This window comes from Ovis aries, chromosome 1, assembly GCF_016772045.2.
Source record: "Ovis aries strain OAR_USU_Benz2616 breed Rambouillet chromosome 1, ARS-UI_Ramb_v3.0, whole genome shotgun sequence".
In the NCBI taxonomy this organism is placed as follows: Eukaryota; Metazoa; Chordata; class Mammalia; order Artiodactyla; family Bovidae; genus Ovis; species Ovis aries.
Genome location: NC_056054.1, coordinates 86,266,796 through 86,285,079, shown reverse-complemented (window position 1 = coordinate 86,285,079; position 18,284 = coordinate 86,266,796). Strand labels below are relative to the sequence as shown.

Here is an 18,284-nt window from a genome sequence, read left to right as displayed (position 1 = left end):
TGGGTGCCTGTGGTCTATAGAGACTCTCAAGACAGTAAGCTGGGGCATTGGAAGGGTTATCCATGTTTGTTTCCTGTCTTGCAAGGACCACCTTTCTTGCTTGGTGTTCACTGTCTTGAAAACCATTTCATATATTTTGTGCAGTGTTCTTTCCTGGTTGTTCAGGCAGGAAGGTAAATCTGGTCCCTGTTACTCCATCTTGGCCAGAAGTGGGAGTCTGGGGAGTGCTTTGGAGCATGGAGTCACTATGTTACCCTGACCTAAATCCTTTACCTGAACGTTTCCTGTCTAACTGCCAGACTCTTGTCCCTACCACTTTGTTAAAAACTGCTGTACCAAACCCGGTGGTCATTTTGTTGTCCTCTGATCGCTTGATCTTTCAGCAGCATTGGATACAGTTAGCTGTTCCCATCTTTCTTCACTTGGCTTCTGGAATAACAGCCTCTCCTGGTCTTCTTCCTGCCTCACTAGTACTCGTTGACATCATCTCTGATTAGCATCCCCTTGTTCTCTCCAACCTCCAAATGTTGGCATGCTCCAGGTCTCAGTCTTTTATCTTCACGATAGATCTGGTGGTGATCTTAGCCATGGTTTATCCATCTCCTCTACATCTTTATTGTTCAGTTGCTCAGTTGTGTCCGACTCTTTGCGACCCCATGAACTACAGAGAGCATGCCAGGCTTCCCTGTTCATCACCAACTCCCAGAGCTTGCTTAAACTTGTGTCCATTGAGTCAACCACCTCATCCTGTGTCATCCCCTTCTCTTGCCCTCAATCTTTCCCAGCATCAGGGTCTTTTCCACTGAATCAGCTCTTCACATCAGGTGGCCAAAGTATTGGAACTTCAGCTTCAGCATCAGCCTTTCCAATGAATATTCAGGGTTGATTTCCTTTAGGATTGACTGCTTTGATCTCCTTGCTGTTCAAGGGACTCTCAAGAGTCTCCTCCAGCACCATAGTTCGAAAGCATCAATTCTTCGGCGATCAGCCTTCTTTATGGTCCTGCTCTCACATCCATATGTAACTATTGGAAAAACCATAGCTTTGACTAGACAGACCTTTGTTGGTAAAGTAATGTCTCTGCTTTTTAGTAAGCTCTCTAGGTTAGTCATAGCTTTTCTTCCGAGGAGCAAGGGTCTTTTAATTTCATGGGTGCAGTCACCATCTGCAGTGATTTTGGAGCCCCCCCAAACTAAAGCCTCTCACTGTTTCCATTGTTTCCCCATCTATTTGCCTTGAAGTCATGGGACCAAGTGCCATGATTTCATTTTTCGTCTGTTGAGTTTTAAGCCAGCTTTTTCACTCTCCTCTTTCACTTTCATCAAGAGGCTCTTTAGTTCCTTTTCACTTTCTGCCGTTAGGGTGGTGTCATCTGCATATCTGAGGTTATTGATATTTCTCCTGGCAGTCTTGATTTCAGCCTGAGCTTCATCCAGCCTGGCATTTCACATGATGTACTTTGCATATAAGTTAAATAAGCAGAGTGACAATATACAGCCACGATGTTCTCTGTCCCCAATTTTGAACCAGTCCGTTGTTCCATGTCCAGTTCTCACTTTTTTTTAGCTTATTTTTAATTGAAGGATAATTGCTTTACAGTATTGTGTTGGTTTCTGCCAAACATTGACGTTAATCAACCATAGGTATACATACGTTTCCTCCCTCCCCATCCCACTCCTCTAAGTTGTTACAGAGCCCAAGTTTGAGCTCCCTGAGTCATACAGCAAATTCCCTTTGGCTGTCTATTTTACATATGGTAATGTGTGTTTCCATGTTACTCTCCATTCAGTGTTGCTTCTTGACCTGCATATAGGTTTCTCAGGAGGCAGGTAAGGTGGTCTGGTATTCCCATCTCTTTAAAAATTTTCCACAGTTTGTTGTGCTTCACACGGTAAAGCATCTGCCTGCAGTGCGGGAGACCCGGGTTTGATCCCTGGGTTGGGAAGATCCCCTGGAGAAGGAAATGGTAACCCACTCCAGTACTCTTGCCTGGAAAATTCCATGGACTGAGGAGCCTGGTGGGCTACAGTCCATGGGGTTGCAGAGAGTCAGACACAACTGAGCGACTTCACTTTCACTTACACAGTCACAAGCTTTAACATAGTCAGTGAAACAGAAGTAGATGTTTTCTGGAATTCTCTTTTTCTATGATCCAGTGGATGTTGGCAGTTTGGTCTCTGGTTTCTCTGCCTTCCTAAATCCAGTTTGTACATCTGGAAGTTCTTGGTTCATGTACTGTTGAAGCCTGACTTGAAGGATTTTAAGCATTACTTTGCTAGCATGTGAAATGAGTGCAACTGTGTGGTATTTGAGCATTCTTTGGCATTGCCCTTCTTTGGGATTAGAATGTAATCTGACCTTTTCCAGTCCTGTGGCCACTGCTGAGTTTTCCAAATTTGCTGGCGTATTGAATGTGGCACTTTAACAGTGTCATCTTTTAGGATCTGAAACAGCTCAGCTGCGTCTTGAGGGCTCTCGCCTGTGTTTCTGTAGGCCCACTTCTCTCCTTGCCTCCATGCTGTGGACGGGGCATCTCTATGTGGGTATCAGTAAACATTCGAAACGTACTGTGTCCGAAGCAGAACTCTCGTTATATCCGAACTTGTCTGCCCATCTGAGTGTCCTTCAGTCTTTTCCCATTCTCCCAGTTGCTCTGGTCACAAACCTTAACATCATCCTGAATCTTCTCTTGTCCTTACTTCTTACGTCCAATTTACCAGAATGCCTGCAGTGCATTTCTATATTAATTACAGTAGCACAAGATGGTATAAAAAAACCAACCCCCCAAATCTTAGGACTTACCCTAAAATAAATTAATTTTCACTCACGTGAAAGTCAAAAAACATGTTCCCACTTAACAGGTGGCCTTGCATGTGGTTGTTTAGGGTCCCGGCTCCTTCCATAGTCAGGCTGCCCTCCTCTAGTCCTCCCCATTGCCTGGTGGGGGCTGTGGGGGGGGGCAGCTGATGGAAGTTCAAGCAAGGAGGCTTTCATGGATGTGGTGCATATTTCTTCCACTGCTGTTGTGCTGACCAGGACTTAGTTGTCACATACTTAACTGGAAGACACCACTTGTTACCATGTGTTCAGCAAGCAGTAACGTGCTTGGTGGCCTGTTAGCTGGGCTTTGCCACATGCCTTCTTTCTAGTTTCCTGCTTTTGCCCTCTGTTCCGGCTTCCACTTAGCAGCCCCAGTGATTTTAAAACGTAATCCTGATTCTATCATTTCTGTGCTTAAAACTCTCTAGTGGCTGACTTCCTGTTACACTTAAGTAAAAACCATACTCGTTACTATGGCCGATTCCCCTTCTCCCCTCCAGCTCATTCACAAGACGTAGTTCACAAACCTTGGCATCATCCTGAATCTTTTCTCATCCAATTTACCAGCAATTTCTGCAGTGCATTTCTGTGTTAATGTGGATAGCACAACCTCATGGTGTAAAAAAACAGTTGTTCTAGCCTTCTTGCCCATTCTTTGAATGCTTCAGACATAATCCCTACCTGGGCCTTTATGCTTGCTATCTCCTCTCTCTGAGTTTTCTTTTCCCCAGTCTTTCTACAGTTAATTATTTTTCTGCCTAATCGGTTATGTACCACTGTGTAGCAAACCACCCCAAAGTTTAGAGGCTTTAGACAACCATTTTCTCATCTCATAATTCTGTGGCTTATGGGACTCTATTGGGCTCAGCTGGGTAGTCAATTTTTCCCGCATGATGGTGGCAGATCACCAGGTCCGTTACCAAGGGATTGGACTGGATCCGCCAGGAGGACTCACCTACATGACTCGTTGTTGATGTTGGTGCCAACTGGGAGATCAGTGTGCCCTGACACGTGGGGTCTCCTGGTGACTTAACTTTTTCACAGCATGGTGGCTGAGTTCCATGGGAGGGTCCCCAAAAGCAAGTCTTCCAAGGTAGTAAAGTAGAAGCAGCTGATCCTGGTATAGGGTAGGCCAGGCCATCTACACCTTTGTCTTGTGTTATTTTCCTCATAGGACTTAATCCCTATCTGAAATTACTGTTTTGTCAATTTATTGTCATCCCCCACCAGAATGTAAGTTTCTTAAAGACAGCCTGACTGATCTAGTTTCCTATTAGCCCCATCACGACAGGGCGTAGAATCCAGCAGGTGTTTTGTAAATGTTGAACAAAGGAGTGCTGAACTTTTCCCCAGGCTGTATTCTCATTCTCAGTTTCTTTAAGTTAATGATATCACCGTTTTTGTTGATGGTGGGCCTTGAAATCTTAAAGAGTCCTGTCTGTCATCGTTCTCCTTTTTCCTTCTGTGTGCATTCAGCTGCCAAGGTCTGTAGAATTAATCTTTAAAATGTGTCCGGTGGGTTCTTTCTGGTCTCATTGCCACCACTCTTTCAGATCAACATCCTTTTCTACCTCAGCCTCCTTTTGAACTGAGTGTACAGTTAACTCTGGTTTCATCTTCCCCAAATATAGTTCCCATCCCCCTTGAAAACTATTGATGGCAGGTGAAGTTAGTTATAAGCTTTTTACTTTGGCAGAGTCATCGCAGCCCACTTCTCCAGCTCCGCGTTCCACCATGTGCATCCTCATGTTTCCGGTTTCTGAGACGAACCTGTTGCTTTCTGCCTCCCGTGTCTCACAGTCTTAGAATGCTGCCCATACTTCAGAGTCTATTTCCCATGCCCATTCCTCCGTGAAATCTTCCTGGTTGCTCCCAGTCAGATGTGCTGTTTCCTCCTTTCAGCCCCTGAAGCTCTTTGAATCCCTGCTGAGGCCTTGATTTGTTGGCATTTGCTGCTCACCTTACTGAGTGTCTTTCACTTGCTGGCCACTGGCTGGGTATTGGGTTTGGAGAGGGGTGAGGCAAGATGGAGGAGAGGGTATTAGGAAGGTGACTTCAGACTTGAGTCAGGAGTTAACCTTCCCTGGAAAAGTTCACATTATCGTGCTGTGGTTTTCTTCCTTCATTGTGGGACGGAACCAGTAGGGGAGCTTTGAAAATCCCTACACCTAGTTTCGACTAAAAAGATGCACAACCTGAGAGTTGCGAGTTAAGTTTTATTTAGGACAAAATGAGAGCTGCAGCCACGAGACAGCACCTCAGGTAGCTCTGAGAGACTGCTCCAAAGAGGCCCTCCGGGCTCCTCTGTCCATGGGATTCTCCAGGCAGGAATACTGGAGTGGGTTGCCATTCCCTTCTCCAGGGGATCTTCCCAACCCAGGGATCGAACCTGGGTCTCCTGCATTGCAGGCAGATTCTTTACCATCTGAGGCACCAGGGAAGCCCCCAGGGGAAGGTAAATATATGATTTTGATGCAGGGGGAGTTCAGTGTAATCAGGGGCTTACGTTACAAAAGGTTTTCTGCTAGTCACAAGGAGCTGATGTCACCATGAGGGATTTAGTGCTTTTCTAGATATGAGGAGATGCAAGGGTTGGGATCATGAAATCAGTTCCTGAAAATATCTGTCTGAAGACCTCTTCCACCGTTTCCCTGGAGCCCAGAGCGCCTCATTCTCGGCCCTGAATTCCCCTCAGAGGGTGTTGAAGGCCTGCAGCTGCAGCAGCACAGGGTTCAGTCTTTGCAGAGGCAGAGGGCAAACACCCCTGTTGTTTTTCAGTCACTGGCAAATGCTTTTGGCAAGTGCGTGTTTGTAGTTGACAGTTCAGTTCAGTCGCTCAGTTGTGCCTGACTCTTTGTGACCCCGTGAATCGCAGCACGCCAGGCCTCCCTGTCCATCACCAACTCCTGGATTTCACTCAGATTCACGTCCATCGAGTCAGTGATGCCATCCAGCCATCTCATCCTCGGTCGTCCCCTTCTCCTCCTGCCCCCAATCCCTCGCAGCATCAGAGTCTTTTCCACTGAGTCAACTCTTCGCATGAGGTGGCCAAAGTACTGGAGTTTCAGCTCTAGCATCATTCCTCCCAAAGAAATCCCAGGGCTGATCCCCTTCAGAATGGACTGGTTGGATCTCCTTGCAGTCCAAGGGACTCTCAAGAGTCTTCTCCAACACCACAGTTCAAAAGCATCAATTCTTCGGCGCTCAGCCTTCTTCACAGTCCAACTCTCACATCCATACATGACTACTGGAAAAACCATAGCCTTGACTAGAAGGACCTTAGTTGGCAAAGTAATGTCTCTGCTTTTGAATATGCTATCTAGGTTGGTCATAATTTTTCTTCCAAGGAGTAAGTGTCTTTTAATTTCATGGCTGCAGTCACCATCTGCAGTAATTTTGGAGCCCCCAAAAATAAAGTCTGACACTGCTTCTACTGTTTCCCCATCTATTTCCCATGAAGTGATGGGACCAGATGCCATGATCTTCATTTTCTGAATGTTGAGCTTTAAGCCAACTTTTTTACTCTCCTCTTTCACTTTCATCAAGAGGCTTTTTAGCTCCTCTTCACTTTCTGCCATAGGGTGGTGTCATCTGACAGGCCAGTGCCAATTTGTAGACAATGGTTCCTCACCTAGAGATTCTGATTTAATTGACTTGGGGTGGCCATAAGGTTGGAAAATTTAGAAACTTCCCAGGTGATTCTAATGCAGGATTGAGAGCCTTTGTGGCAAGGGGCGAGACTGACCAGTAAGTGGTTAATTTCAGTGTGTTATGCTAGAAGAAGAAACAGCACACCAGGAACACAAAGAAGTGTTTGGTTTAGCCTGAAGTTACTTTTTATTCCTACAACTACACTGTAAGCCATTACTGGGCAGGGCCCAGGGCATTCCCATCTTGGAACTCCCTTACCTGATCCTTATTCACAGAGGTGGTTTGACAGAACATTCTGCAGTAATGATAATGTTCTGTATCTGCACTGTCCATTTTGGAAGCCACTCTGTCCAGTTTGGAAGACGCTAGCCATATGTGGCAACTGAGCTCTTGAAATGCAGCTAGTGAAAATAAGGAAATAATTTGCAGTGTAGTTTTAATTTAGATAGCCATGTGTGGCTAATGGCTGCTGTATTGGACTGTGTCGAATAGAGAAGATAGTGTGTTGTTGAAACAATTTGACAGTGTTTATGCAGAGGCTTAGATGAAGCAAGCTATTTTCTCTGATTGAGAGTTTGGTCATCTCATTTGAATCTTAATTTTGCACCTTTTAAGTTTCCCATTTCCCACAGCTTTACTGAGAAATGATTCACATACTGTACAATTCATCCATTTAAACTGTACAGTTCAGCAGTTTTTTGGTATATTCACAGATAATGTACAACCATTTCCACAGTTAATTTTAGATCACTTTTCATCACCTTAAAAAGAAACCCTGTAACAACTCACAGATATAGAGGGCAGACTTGTAGTTGCCAAGGGGGAGGGAGTTGGAGGAAGGATGGATTGGGAGTTTGGGGTGAGCAGAGACAAACTATTATATTAATACCTAGGGTGGATAAATAACAAGGTTCTACTGTATAGCACAGGGAACTAACTATATTCAATATCCTGTGGTAAACCATAATGGAAAAGAATATAAAATGGAATGTATGCATATTATATAACTGAATCACTTTGGTATACAGCAGAAACTAACACGGCATTGTAAATCGACTATACTTCAATGAAAAAAAAAAAGCTCTGTACCACTTAACTCCCACCCTTCTGTCTCTTATAGCCTCAGTTTCTTATATCCACCTACCAGTCTCCGTAGACTTTCCTATTCTGGACAGTTCATATCAATGGAATCATAATATATGGTTTTTGGTTACTGGCCATTTTCAGATGGCATAATGGGGGCTCAGCAATAAAGAACCCACCTGCTAATTCAGGAAAGGCAGGGTTGGATCTCTGGGTGGGTACGATTCCTTGGAGAAGGAAATTGCAATCCAGTCCAGTATCCTCAGTGGAGCTTGGTGGGCTACAGTCCATAGGGTCACAAAGAGTTGGACATGACTTAGTGACTGAACAACAAGGTTTTCAAGACTCACCCGTGTTGTAGCATGGATCAATACTTCATTCCTTTTTATGGCCTAATAATATTCCACTGTGTGATAGTCATTAGCTTACAGACATTTGGGTTGTTTCTCCACTTTGGCTATTGTGAATAATGCAGCTATAAATGTTTGTGTACAGGTTTTAGTGTTGACATATATTTTCACTTCTCTTGGGTATATACCTCAGAATGGAATTGCTGAATCATTTAGAAAAAAAAATATGTATATAGTCTCAATGAGACTGTGTGTGCATGTATATATGTGTTTATATACAAATACCATTTTACTAAGTATTTTTATTTCAGTTATTAGAAAGCATTATCGTAACACTAGAAGTAGGTTGTTTTTATTAAAAGTAATCATACTTCAATATATGTGCTAATTTTTGTAGCATTCACGCAGGATGCTGTATTCTCTGCTCCTCTGTGAATGTCTGTGGCTGATAACTGCTTATGCCCATGATGATGAATGGATTGATCCCACAGACATGCTTAACTATGATGCTGCTTCAGGAAGAATGAGAAAATCTCAGGTATTTACAAAAATCCATGTGTGTATAATACCTTACCAGTCCTGTGATGGAAATAGTCTACATTTGTTATTGTTTTTCACAGAGCTGTGAAACAGTCCTATGTCAGTGATTCATGACCATGCAGAATATCTTCCTGTCTCTTAGCCTAAGGTGATTTCAACCCTACCTGTTTAATTCTGTTTCAGATTTGAATGTAAAGCTGATCAAGAAGCAAACCCATTTGTTCTTAGCTAGTATATAAATTTGAGGCTGTTACTCTTTTGGTGGTTTAATACAGTTGAAGCAAAGCCATAAAATGATGGAGTCAAAATTTTAGTCTTCATTAACTGTAGATTATTTTTACAACTGAATAAAAAGAAATAAAACCTCTCTCTACTTTGCTTTAGGTGAAATATGGTATATCAGAGAAAGAAGAGGCCAGTCCTGACTTATCACATGCCGATGAACTGTCAGAATGTTACCACAGACTTGATTCTTTAGCTTATAAGGTTAGGATTTTTTATTCATGATTTTTGTATTACTTACGGTATGTTAAATTGTTCTGTGTTTTCTGTCTTTGCTAACATTTCTTGTGTTTGTATGGATATGAGAGTTGGACTGTGAAGAAAGCTCAGCGCCGAAGAATTGAGGCTTTTGAACTGTGGTGTTGGAGAAGACTCTTGTGAGTCCCTTGGACTGCAAGGAGATCCAACCAATCCATTCTAAAGGAGATCAATCCTGGGTGTTCTTTGGAAGGAATGATGCTAAAGCTGAAACTCCAATACTTTGGCCACCTCAGGCGAAGAGTTGACTCATTGGAAAAGACTCTGATGCTGGGAGGGATTGGGGGCAGGAGGAAAAGGGGACGACCGAGGATGAGATGGCTGGATGGCATCACCGACTCGATGGACGTGAGTGTGAGTGATGGACAGGCAGGCCTGGCTGCTGCAATTCATGGGGTCGCAAAGAGTTGGACACGAGTGAGCAACTGAACTGAACTTGTGTTTTTATCTAAAGTACAGTTTACAAATATATAAATAATTTTTTTCTTTATTTACCCTAGCCTTGGTTTCTCTTTACTCTGGCCTTGAATTTTTAAAAATTGTACTTTTATTTTCCTGTAATAACATTTATCTCACTATGTTGTAATTATTTCTTTACCAGGCTGAACGTTTCTTGGGATAAAGAATATTTTATTCACTCTTGATGCTCTATCACCTGTCACAATGCTGGACTGTAATAACTCATGACAAGTATAGCAAATGAAGAAATGTCTCTCCTGCTAGCGTATAAGCATAACAGTTGCTCCTACAAATATAAGGGATTATTATAATCTGGTGTGTGGTAACTCTTACTTCATTTATTCAGTCCTTTTATTTCTGTGGCTGCAGTAGAGTTTGAGAAAGGAAGTAAGTCAAGATTGTTGGTTGGTTTGAGCACAGGTTATGCTGCCAGAACCCACCTCTGTTGGATTTGAGGCAGGGTGCTGGCGGCAGTATGGAGGAGGCTGGGATGGGGGAGGGCAGAGGTGCAGCGACGCTGAAGGCTCACACTGAGGCTGTGACCGGGTGAAGAGAAAACTTCTGTGGTAGAATAGGCAAGTTGTGGTGGTTGAGCATAGGGAAGAGCTGGAGTGAATGGGGGAGGGTTCCAGCTTGAGAGGCTGGGAGAGCTTGCTACTTGAGATCCAGATGTATCCCAGTGAGGTCTATAAGCAACTGCTTGGGGTTCTTACCAAATGTGAATGTTGTCTCATCTGAGTGCTAGCAAAGAAAGGCTTGGATAAAATTTGCTTCAGTCTTAACTGCTTTTGTGGTGTAATGAGCTAATTCGGCTGCATGGTAGGAAATGGAGAAATGCCCTTTTACTGAAATTTTTCATTCTATTGTTTGTGACTTCGGGTCTGACATTGTAAAAACATGATTAGTAAAATGAAGTCTTTAGTCTTTGTTTTAAAAAAATTTTTTTACTCTTAAAAAGAAATTACAAAATTTTAAGTTTGTAAACCTTGCCTGAAAGCCGAGAAGTGCCCTGTGACTTCTGAGTGTCGTTCTGTCCTGGGCCTGTGTGTGCTTCTCAGTTATTATGTGTTTATCACCTGAAGCCCATTCCAGTGCTCCACTCAGCTTGTGCTCCACACTCAAGTAATAAGTGGAAGTTGCTTATCGCAGGTTCTAAATGTCTTACGACGTGCACTACCCTCACTCAGAAACTAGCCGCTCTGGTGATTATAGACTTGAGTTCAGAGGAAGTCTGTCCTCATGAGGGATTCTGTGCAGACGGGCTGCTGAGTGTGGACATCTGGAGAGGCCTTAGTTCAGTTGCTTAGTTGTGTCCAACTCTTTGCGACCCCATGGACTGCAGCACGCCAGGCTTCCCTGTCCATCACCAACTCATTGTTCAAACTCATGTCCTTTGAGTCGATGATGCCATCCAACCATCTCATTCTCTGTCGTCCCCTTCTTCTCCTGCCTTCAGTCTTTCCCAGCATCAGAGTCTTTTCCAAGGAGTCAGTTCTTCGCCTCAGGTGGCCAAAGTATTCCTGCCATGTGGTAGGGCGTGATTGATAGTTGGCAGGAAAGATCAGTAAAAGGCCAAAAAGTAATACACACATTCAAGAAAATCTCTGCGTGTCCTTCATCTTCTAGCTTCATGTTGCCTCTGTTTCTGTTTGGCTGTGCTCTCTCTCTTTTTCTCTCCCCTTTCTTTCTTTAAATTGTCACTTTGGCATTCGGAAGGGGCAGACTGGTCCAGATGTTCTGCTTATCCGCGTCTCTGTGTCCTTGTTTCACTATCTTCAGCTTTAAAACTGCTGAAAGTCAGCAAGAAAACTGCCAGTTGATGCAGCATGGGACTCCTGGTGCTCTTTTGTTGCCTACTTTTTGCAAAGAGAACCCACAGAAAGCAGGCCAGCTCTACATTTTAATGCAAGCTTGATGAAAATAACCACCTCCTTACTTTGACCTCCATGGGGCCACTAGGCTAGAAACTTGACCCTTACATTAAACTCGGACACTAACTAATGTATTTGTTTTGTGGTTGCAGATTGATGAATGTGAAAAGCAAAAGAGAAAAGAGTATGAAAGTCAAAGCAATCCAGTTTTTAGGAGGTACTTAAATAAGATTTTGATTGAAACCAAAAAGCTTGGACTTGTGAGTATTTGATGTGATATAATGGATATTTTTGTTATGTATCAATTTCACGTTATATCAGCACTGATAAAGCAGCATTATGCTTCAACAGAGAATACCTGACTCGCCCTTTTACCAAAACCTTAATCATGCAGGATTGAAGGTAGCAGCCTGCTGGTTTGGTGGAAGGCGAGTGAGCAGTGCTGGCCCTTCCTCTTTTTCTTACAGTTCACGGGGATTTACTTACTCTGTGCACTGCTGTACCACCTAATTGAATTGGGGGGAGAGGGAGATTGTTTTAAATTTGCTATTTGAACTTTGCTGATCAGTTGCAAACTTAAACTCATGACTTGGTAAGGAAATTCTATTCCAGTCCTTAGTTCTTTTCTATCATTTCCACACTTCCTTGTTCAAATGATGTAATATCATTATATATTGAGAAAAAGAGAAGTGGGTTTTAAGATTTTTCCCCTAGCTGTTCATTGTGGTAAGAGCTGCTTTATAGAATTACATGTCATGGACATGTTTTTCACGATTAATGTTAAGATTCCATTTTTTCGAGTCATTGTTTTCCCTTCAGGGAGTTGAAACACCTAGAAAATATTTAAATAGGGAGTGTTAAAAATGAGTAATAATCCCACCTTATTTTGGAGATGTAAAAGCAGATGTAATCATATGTATAACCTTCAGTTAGAGTCTTACAACAAGTGCAAGGTGGAAAAGAGTCTGTTTTATAGATGAGGAAACCAGTGGAGCTAGAAAAGATTCCAGATGGAGAAGCTTGGAATAGCTTTTGGTTTTTTAGAAATATTTAATCAGTGGCTACTTTTTTATACTTACTGATGATTTGTGATATTACATGACACTTGGGTTTTTCTCATTTAATACCTACTTTGTAATATAAAAATCAGTATTTACTGTTAGAAAAGATAATTTTCTCTTATGTTAACTGTTTAATGTTTATAGAGATTTTGCTAACCTGTACTCGCACTAATAAAGATGTTCATGGAAACCCAGATTTTGCTGCTTTTTTGAGATCCTTTTTGTTTTTCCTATTGGTACACTCTAAATTTTAGGCTGTTTGAAAGCTGTGTCAGCAAATGGAAAGTCATGACCTGAATCATAAAATAATGATAGTTTATCCTCATTATTTGTTGGATTCATATTTTGTAATATTTTGAATACTAAACTTTATTCGTAACTTAGAATCAGTCCTCCTGCTTTTGTGTCACTCTTAAACATGCTCAGAGTAGCAAAACATTTGAGTTGCCTGATGAGCCCACTTTCAGTTGCGGTGAAACAAGGCTGTTTTCAGCTCTCATGTTATTTTGTGATCTCTCTATCTTTTCAGGCTATTTTCCAATTTTTAAACTTTTGCTGTTTAAAAATCTCCCAAGTGTTTTTCTGTCTAGTGTTCCTAAGCACAGGGAGGCTGAGCTGTGCCTTAGAGAAAAATGCCCTTAGATAAGTTAACTTCAGTCATGAGTCATAGTGCTGTTGTCTATGAGCTTAGCGTTAATGGATCCACAGTATGTATTAGGTATCTTTAAACAGTAACATAAAAAGGTTATGAATTGATTGGTTGATGAAAATATGGTTGCAAGAAACTAAGCCCATATTTCCTTTAGGAACCATGGTTCAGTATTTGCTAACTGGTTCAAGGTGACTTTATAGAATATAAGTACTACAGATAGCAGGAATCAACTATAATTTAGTAAAATGTACTGTATGTTACTTGTATAGAGTTTTATAATTTTGAAATGTTTTATAATTTTAAAAACATGTTTTAAATTTGAAAATTTTGTACTTTCGAAATGTTTTTCATGTTTATTATCTTTGGTTTTCATGTTGGCCTGTGAGACAGACAGGTAGATATTATTATTCTTATTTTATACCTGGGAACTATCGTGAACTAATTATATATTTAGTTCCAAGTTGGTTTTATCTTAATGTTTCATTTAATGATAAAATTCTCCTTTCCTGTTTTTTTTTTTTTTTTTTTTTTGGCAAATTTAATTCAGCCTGATGAAAACAAAGATGACATGCATTATGATGCCGAGATTATCCTTAAAAGACAAACCTTGTTAGAAATACAAAAGTTTCTCAGTGGAGAGGATTGGAAGCCAGGTGCCTTGGATGATGCACTAAGTGATATTTTAATTAATTTTAAGTTTCATGATTTTGAAACATGGAAGTGGCGATTTGAAGATTTTTTTGGAGTGGATCCGTATAATGTGTTGATGGTAAGATGGGATGAGGGGCACCTGATTAACAGTTTACTTTTTAAAATACTTTAAAAACTTCACCATAATTATATTGAGAACTCACACTAAGTCACTGATAGAGCTTTATGAACATGCAGCGCAGTGGTACAAGTGATTTTGTATATTCAAATCCAGTTCTTTTTCTTTGCTCTCAGTCACTTCTGTGATGGGGAGGATGGCTTGGCAGTGACTCTCTGTGCTTCTGTTTCGAGGTGCTTCTGTGCCTGCTCTGCATCGTGGTGTTAGTAGCTACTGAGCTCTGGACCTACGTGCGTTGGTACACCCAGTTGAGACGTGTTTTATTCATCAGTTTTCTCATCAGTTTGGGATGGAATTGGATGTATTTATATAAGGTAATATGTAAGTAGAAGTTTCTAAAGCTCTAAAGTGTTATTTCATAAAAGAAGACTAAGCTATTTAGAGCTAGCGTATACCTCGGGTGACGGTGTGAGGCAGTGATTGGAGTGTTGGTGAGGAAACTGGCAGCTGCTCAGCTGTCCCTGGTTTTTTGGGTCCTTGACCAAGTTAGTGGAGGGACATGTGCAGTCCTGATTTTCATCCTGCTGATGGGTGGCTTCTGGACAGCTAAATTAGAATAGAGTTATGTGGAGACATGAAAAATTCTCATGGTGGTAAGGGTATGTCTTTTTTATTCTTTGCTAGCAATGATGCCAAAATACTATTTTCTAAAGTTAGATTATTTTATGACTATAAGAATGGTATATTTATAGCAGAGAATATAGAAAAGATAGAAAAATACAGAGAAATTTAATTTTTTAAAAATTGTCTAGGGAATTTCCTGGCGGTCCAGTGATTAGGACTTGGTGTTCTCACTGCCAGGTATCCAAGTTTGGGCAACTAAGAGTCCTGCACGTTGTGTGGAGTGGCCAAAAAAAAAGTCTATAATTTTACCACCTAAAGATAACCACTGTTGATGTTGTGAGGTATTTATAAACTTTTCCCAAATTTTTATTCTTTAAAAATCAGGGCCCCGTTATGTATTGAATTTGGAAGAAGCATTATTTTTCTTGACAAATTGACATACTGTTCCTGTCAAACTAGCATAATCATTGAAGAAAAATTTTAGACCTTTTTAGCAAGATGAGTCGTGACCAGCTATTTTCAGTGAATTCATCTGATTAAATCTTTGTGATATTTCTTTAACCTTTCTCTCTAAGTTCTGTAGCTTCTAGAACTAATTATTTACATATTAGAGGAAGGAAGAAAGTTTGGTTGAAAATTATCTGTGATTTCCCCCAGGGCTTTGAATTATGAAAGACATTTTGGCCATTTGTGCTGAAAATCATTCAAAGCAAAACACCATTTTGTCATGAATTGTTTAAGAGAGTGAGTAGGCACTTAATATGTATAGTTACGTTTTGGGGCATGACAGGAGCTATATTTGAACTAATTTTTAAAACAATCTTCTCAGTATAAAGGTTTTCTAGAATTCTCCTCATAATTATTTTAAAAGAAGGCAACTGTAGTTAGTTCTTTACCTATTGAATGTGTTTTGCCGTGAGTTGGAAAGAGCCACTCTTTTAAAACAATATGTATTTTTTCCTGTGAAAAAATTTTAAATAATCTGGTTTGGATGAATGGTGAAGACACGCTTTGAAGTGTGGTTTTTAGGGTGAGTAGGCATAATCTTCATTGTTAGTAGCCTCTCATGGTTCCCTTTGGTGTTGGTCAGCTCGCTTTTGCCCAGCATCAGGCTGAAGTTGCCAAGATGGAGCCACTTAACAATGTGTGTGCTGAGAAGATGAACTGGAGTGGAAGTCTCTGGGGTAAGATATTGGTTCTCTTGGCTTTATTTTGAGTAGAGTTTCTGAGAATGAGGAAATATATTTTAATAATTACAAACAAATGATAAAATGCCAGGAGGAGGCTTTCCATGACTGAATCATTAGAACAGGCAGGAAGAGTCGTAGGCTTCATTGACTTCTGTGTTTATGTAATGTCACAGGAAAGGGATAGAAAGTATGTATGTGGCAGCTCTGATATTATCTGTCTGCCTGAATGGACTCACTTGTGTCCACCTGGTTCTTAGCACAGTGTCTAGCATGTTCTGGGTCCTCAGCAGAAGTTAATTAGAGTGAACCAGTGTATTTTCCATCTTTGATTTCATCTCTGTATTGACTTGTGAAATCTTACATTGTAGCTTCACTGTATGTTTTTTTTTTCACTAAAGGGGAAATTATTTTACTTTTCCTTCAGATTTTATAAACATTCTCACTAATGTTGATTGCTTTTAGTTATATGTACCTAATAATGGGAGTGGTTTAATGATCAAATGCTGTTTGTAAATAAAAGTCCACACAATGACTGACTCAGAATAGAATTTTGGCAGCAAATCAAGATGTCCAAAAAATTAATTTTCTTAAAAAGATATGGGAGCTAAACCAGCCCAGCCTTACTTCCTGGCCTCAGGAAATAACCGAATGTCTCCTGTAGCTCATACTAGTACATAAAATATTATTCAGTTCATTTCAGTCACTCAGTCATGTCTTTGCCACCCCATGGACTGCAGCACACCAGACTTCCCTGTCCATCACCAGCTCCCGGAGTTTACCCAAACTCATGTCCATTCAGTCGGTGATGCCATCCAACCATCTCATCCTCTGCTGTCCCCTTCTCCCCTGCCTTCAATCTTTCCCAGCATCAGGGTCTTTTCAAATGAGTCAGCTCTTCGCATCAGGTGGCCAAAGTATTGGAGTTTCAGCTTCAACATTAGTCTTTCCAATGAACACCTAGGACTGATTTCCTTTAGGATGGGCTGGTTGGATCTCCTTCAGTCCACGGGACTCTCAAGAGTCTTCTCCAACACCACAGTTCAAAAGCATCAGTTCTTCAGCACTCAGCTTTCTTCACAGTCCAACTCTCGCATCCATACATGACCACTGGAAAAACCATAGCCTTGACTAGATGGACCTTAGTCGGCAAAGTAATGTCTCTGCTTTTGAATATGCTATCTAGGTTGGTCATAACTCTCCTTCCAAGGAGTAAGCTTCTTTTAATTTCATGGCTGCAGTCACAATCTGCAGTGATTTTGGAGCCCCAATAAATAAAGTCTGACACTGTTTCCACTGTTTCCCATCTATTTCCCATGAGGTGATGGGACTAGATGCCATGATCTTTGTTTTCTGAATGTTGAGTTTTAAACCAACTTTTTCACTCTCCTCTTTCACTTTCATCAAGAGGCTTTTTAGTTCCTCTTCACTTTCTGCCATAAGGGTGGTGTCATCTGCATATCTGAGGTTACTGATATTTCTCCCAGCAATCTCTTTCAGAATTTTCCACAGTTACAGTATTATACATGAGTCTGATTTAGAAGAAGATAACTAATGTTCTGCTTTGTTTTATAAGTAAAGAATTGACTTTTTAAATTTAATTTTATTGAGATGGTTGTAGGTTCGCAGGTAGCTGTAAGAATACAGAGAGACCCTGCAGACTCCTTACCCGTGCTTCCCCGAGGATAGCATCTTGCATAATTATACTAGCGCAGTACCACAGCCAGGGTATCAACTTTGATACAAACCACCTATCTTACTCAGATTTTTCCAGTTTTTTCTTGGATTCCTTGGTGTGTGTAAAGGACTGTTTTTAATTACTTACCTTTTAGAAATCGTCATAAAATATTTTCTCTATAAGACTTGTATAATTAATTGGGGGTTATGGGGGGAAGGAGAGTTAAAACTAAAACATTACTTGGGAATGAAATGCAACTTTAAAAAAAAGACTGTTTCTTGTCTTCTAACAGAATGGCTTAGAAGTTCATGGACCTATAAGGATGACCCATGCCAGAAATACTACGAGCTCTTACTAGTCAACCCTATTTGGCTGGTCCCCCCAACAAAGGTTAGAATTTGTTTTGTGAAAATTACTTAAACAAAGTGAGTAAAAAGTCTCTGTTTATTAAAAATTGGTTTTTTTAACTGTCACAATGCTGCTAATAAACCTTTGTTCTAGGAAAAATACTTCCATTACAGTCATTTCCACATTAAAAGTATATGATAACATTTGTGGAATTTCATAACTTCAGCCTCAGCACAGTTGATTTGACTTACTCTATGCACCTCAATCCTTTGAGTGAAAAAATTAAGTTGCTTTTACCTTTCATTGTAGGCACTGGCAGTTACATTCACCAACTTTGTCACGGAACCATTGAAGCATGTTGGAAAAGGAGCTGGTGAATTTATTAAAGCGCTCATGAAGGAGATCCCAGTGTTACTGCACATTCCAGTGCTGATAATTATGGCATTAGCTGTCCTGGTTAGTACATAGCACTGTGAACAATTAATAGGATTTACAGAAAAAGGCAATTCTAGGATTATTAGGGTTTTTTTTTAATGTTATAAATCAGGCTAAATCATGCTTAATGGCATGAAAAGATGTTTTTTTAAGTGATAAACGTTTGTTTATATTTGTCTGTTCATCTTTAAGAAAATGGTTCTCAAGTTTGATTAT

At 40.7% G+C, this 18,284-nt stretch overlaps 1 protein-coding gene across 11 annotated transcripts in view; it reads left to right on the top strand.

The window, feature by feature from the left end:
* Positions 1 to 18,284, top strand: part of CLCC1 (chloride channel CLIC like 1) — a 34,644-nt gene that overhangs the window by 10,150 nt on the left and 6,210 nt on the right. For 6 of the 11 annotated variants that reach the window (XM_060412409.1, XM_060412383.1, XM_060412406.1 and 3 more), the window contains exons 2-9: positions 8,313 to 8,442; positions 8,829 to 8,930; positions 11,467 to 11,574; positions 13,575 to 13,796; positions 14,030 to 14,170; positions 15,511 to 15,604; positions 17,578 to 17,675; positions 17,943 to 18,089. In XM_060412409.1, coding sequence (XP_060268392.1) covers positions 8,314 to 8,442; positions 8,829 to 8,930; positions 11,467 to 11,574; positions 13,575 to 13,796; positions 14,030 to 14,170; positions 15,511 to 15,604; positions 17,578 to 17,675; positions 17,943 to 18,089 — 1,041 coding nt within the window. In that variant the 5' untranslated portion in view covers position 8,313. Of the gene's footprint in view, positions 1 to 8,301; positions 8,443 to 8,828; positions 8,931 to 11,466; positions 11,575 to 13,574; positions 13,797 to 14,029; positions 14,171 to 15,510; positions 15,605 to 17,577; positions 17,676 to 17,942; positions 18,090 to 18,284 lie in introns of all 11 variants that reach the window. The other 5 variants (XM_042251839.1, XM_027972559.2, XM_042251846.2 and 2 more) reach the window with 1 other exon arrangement.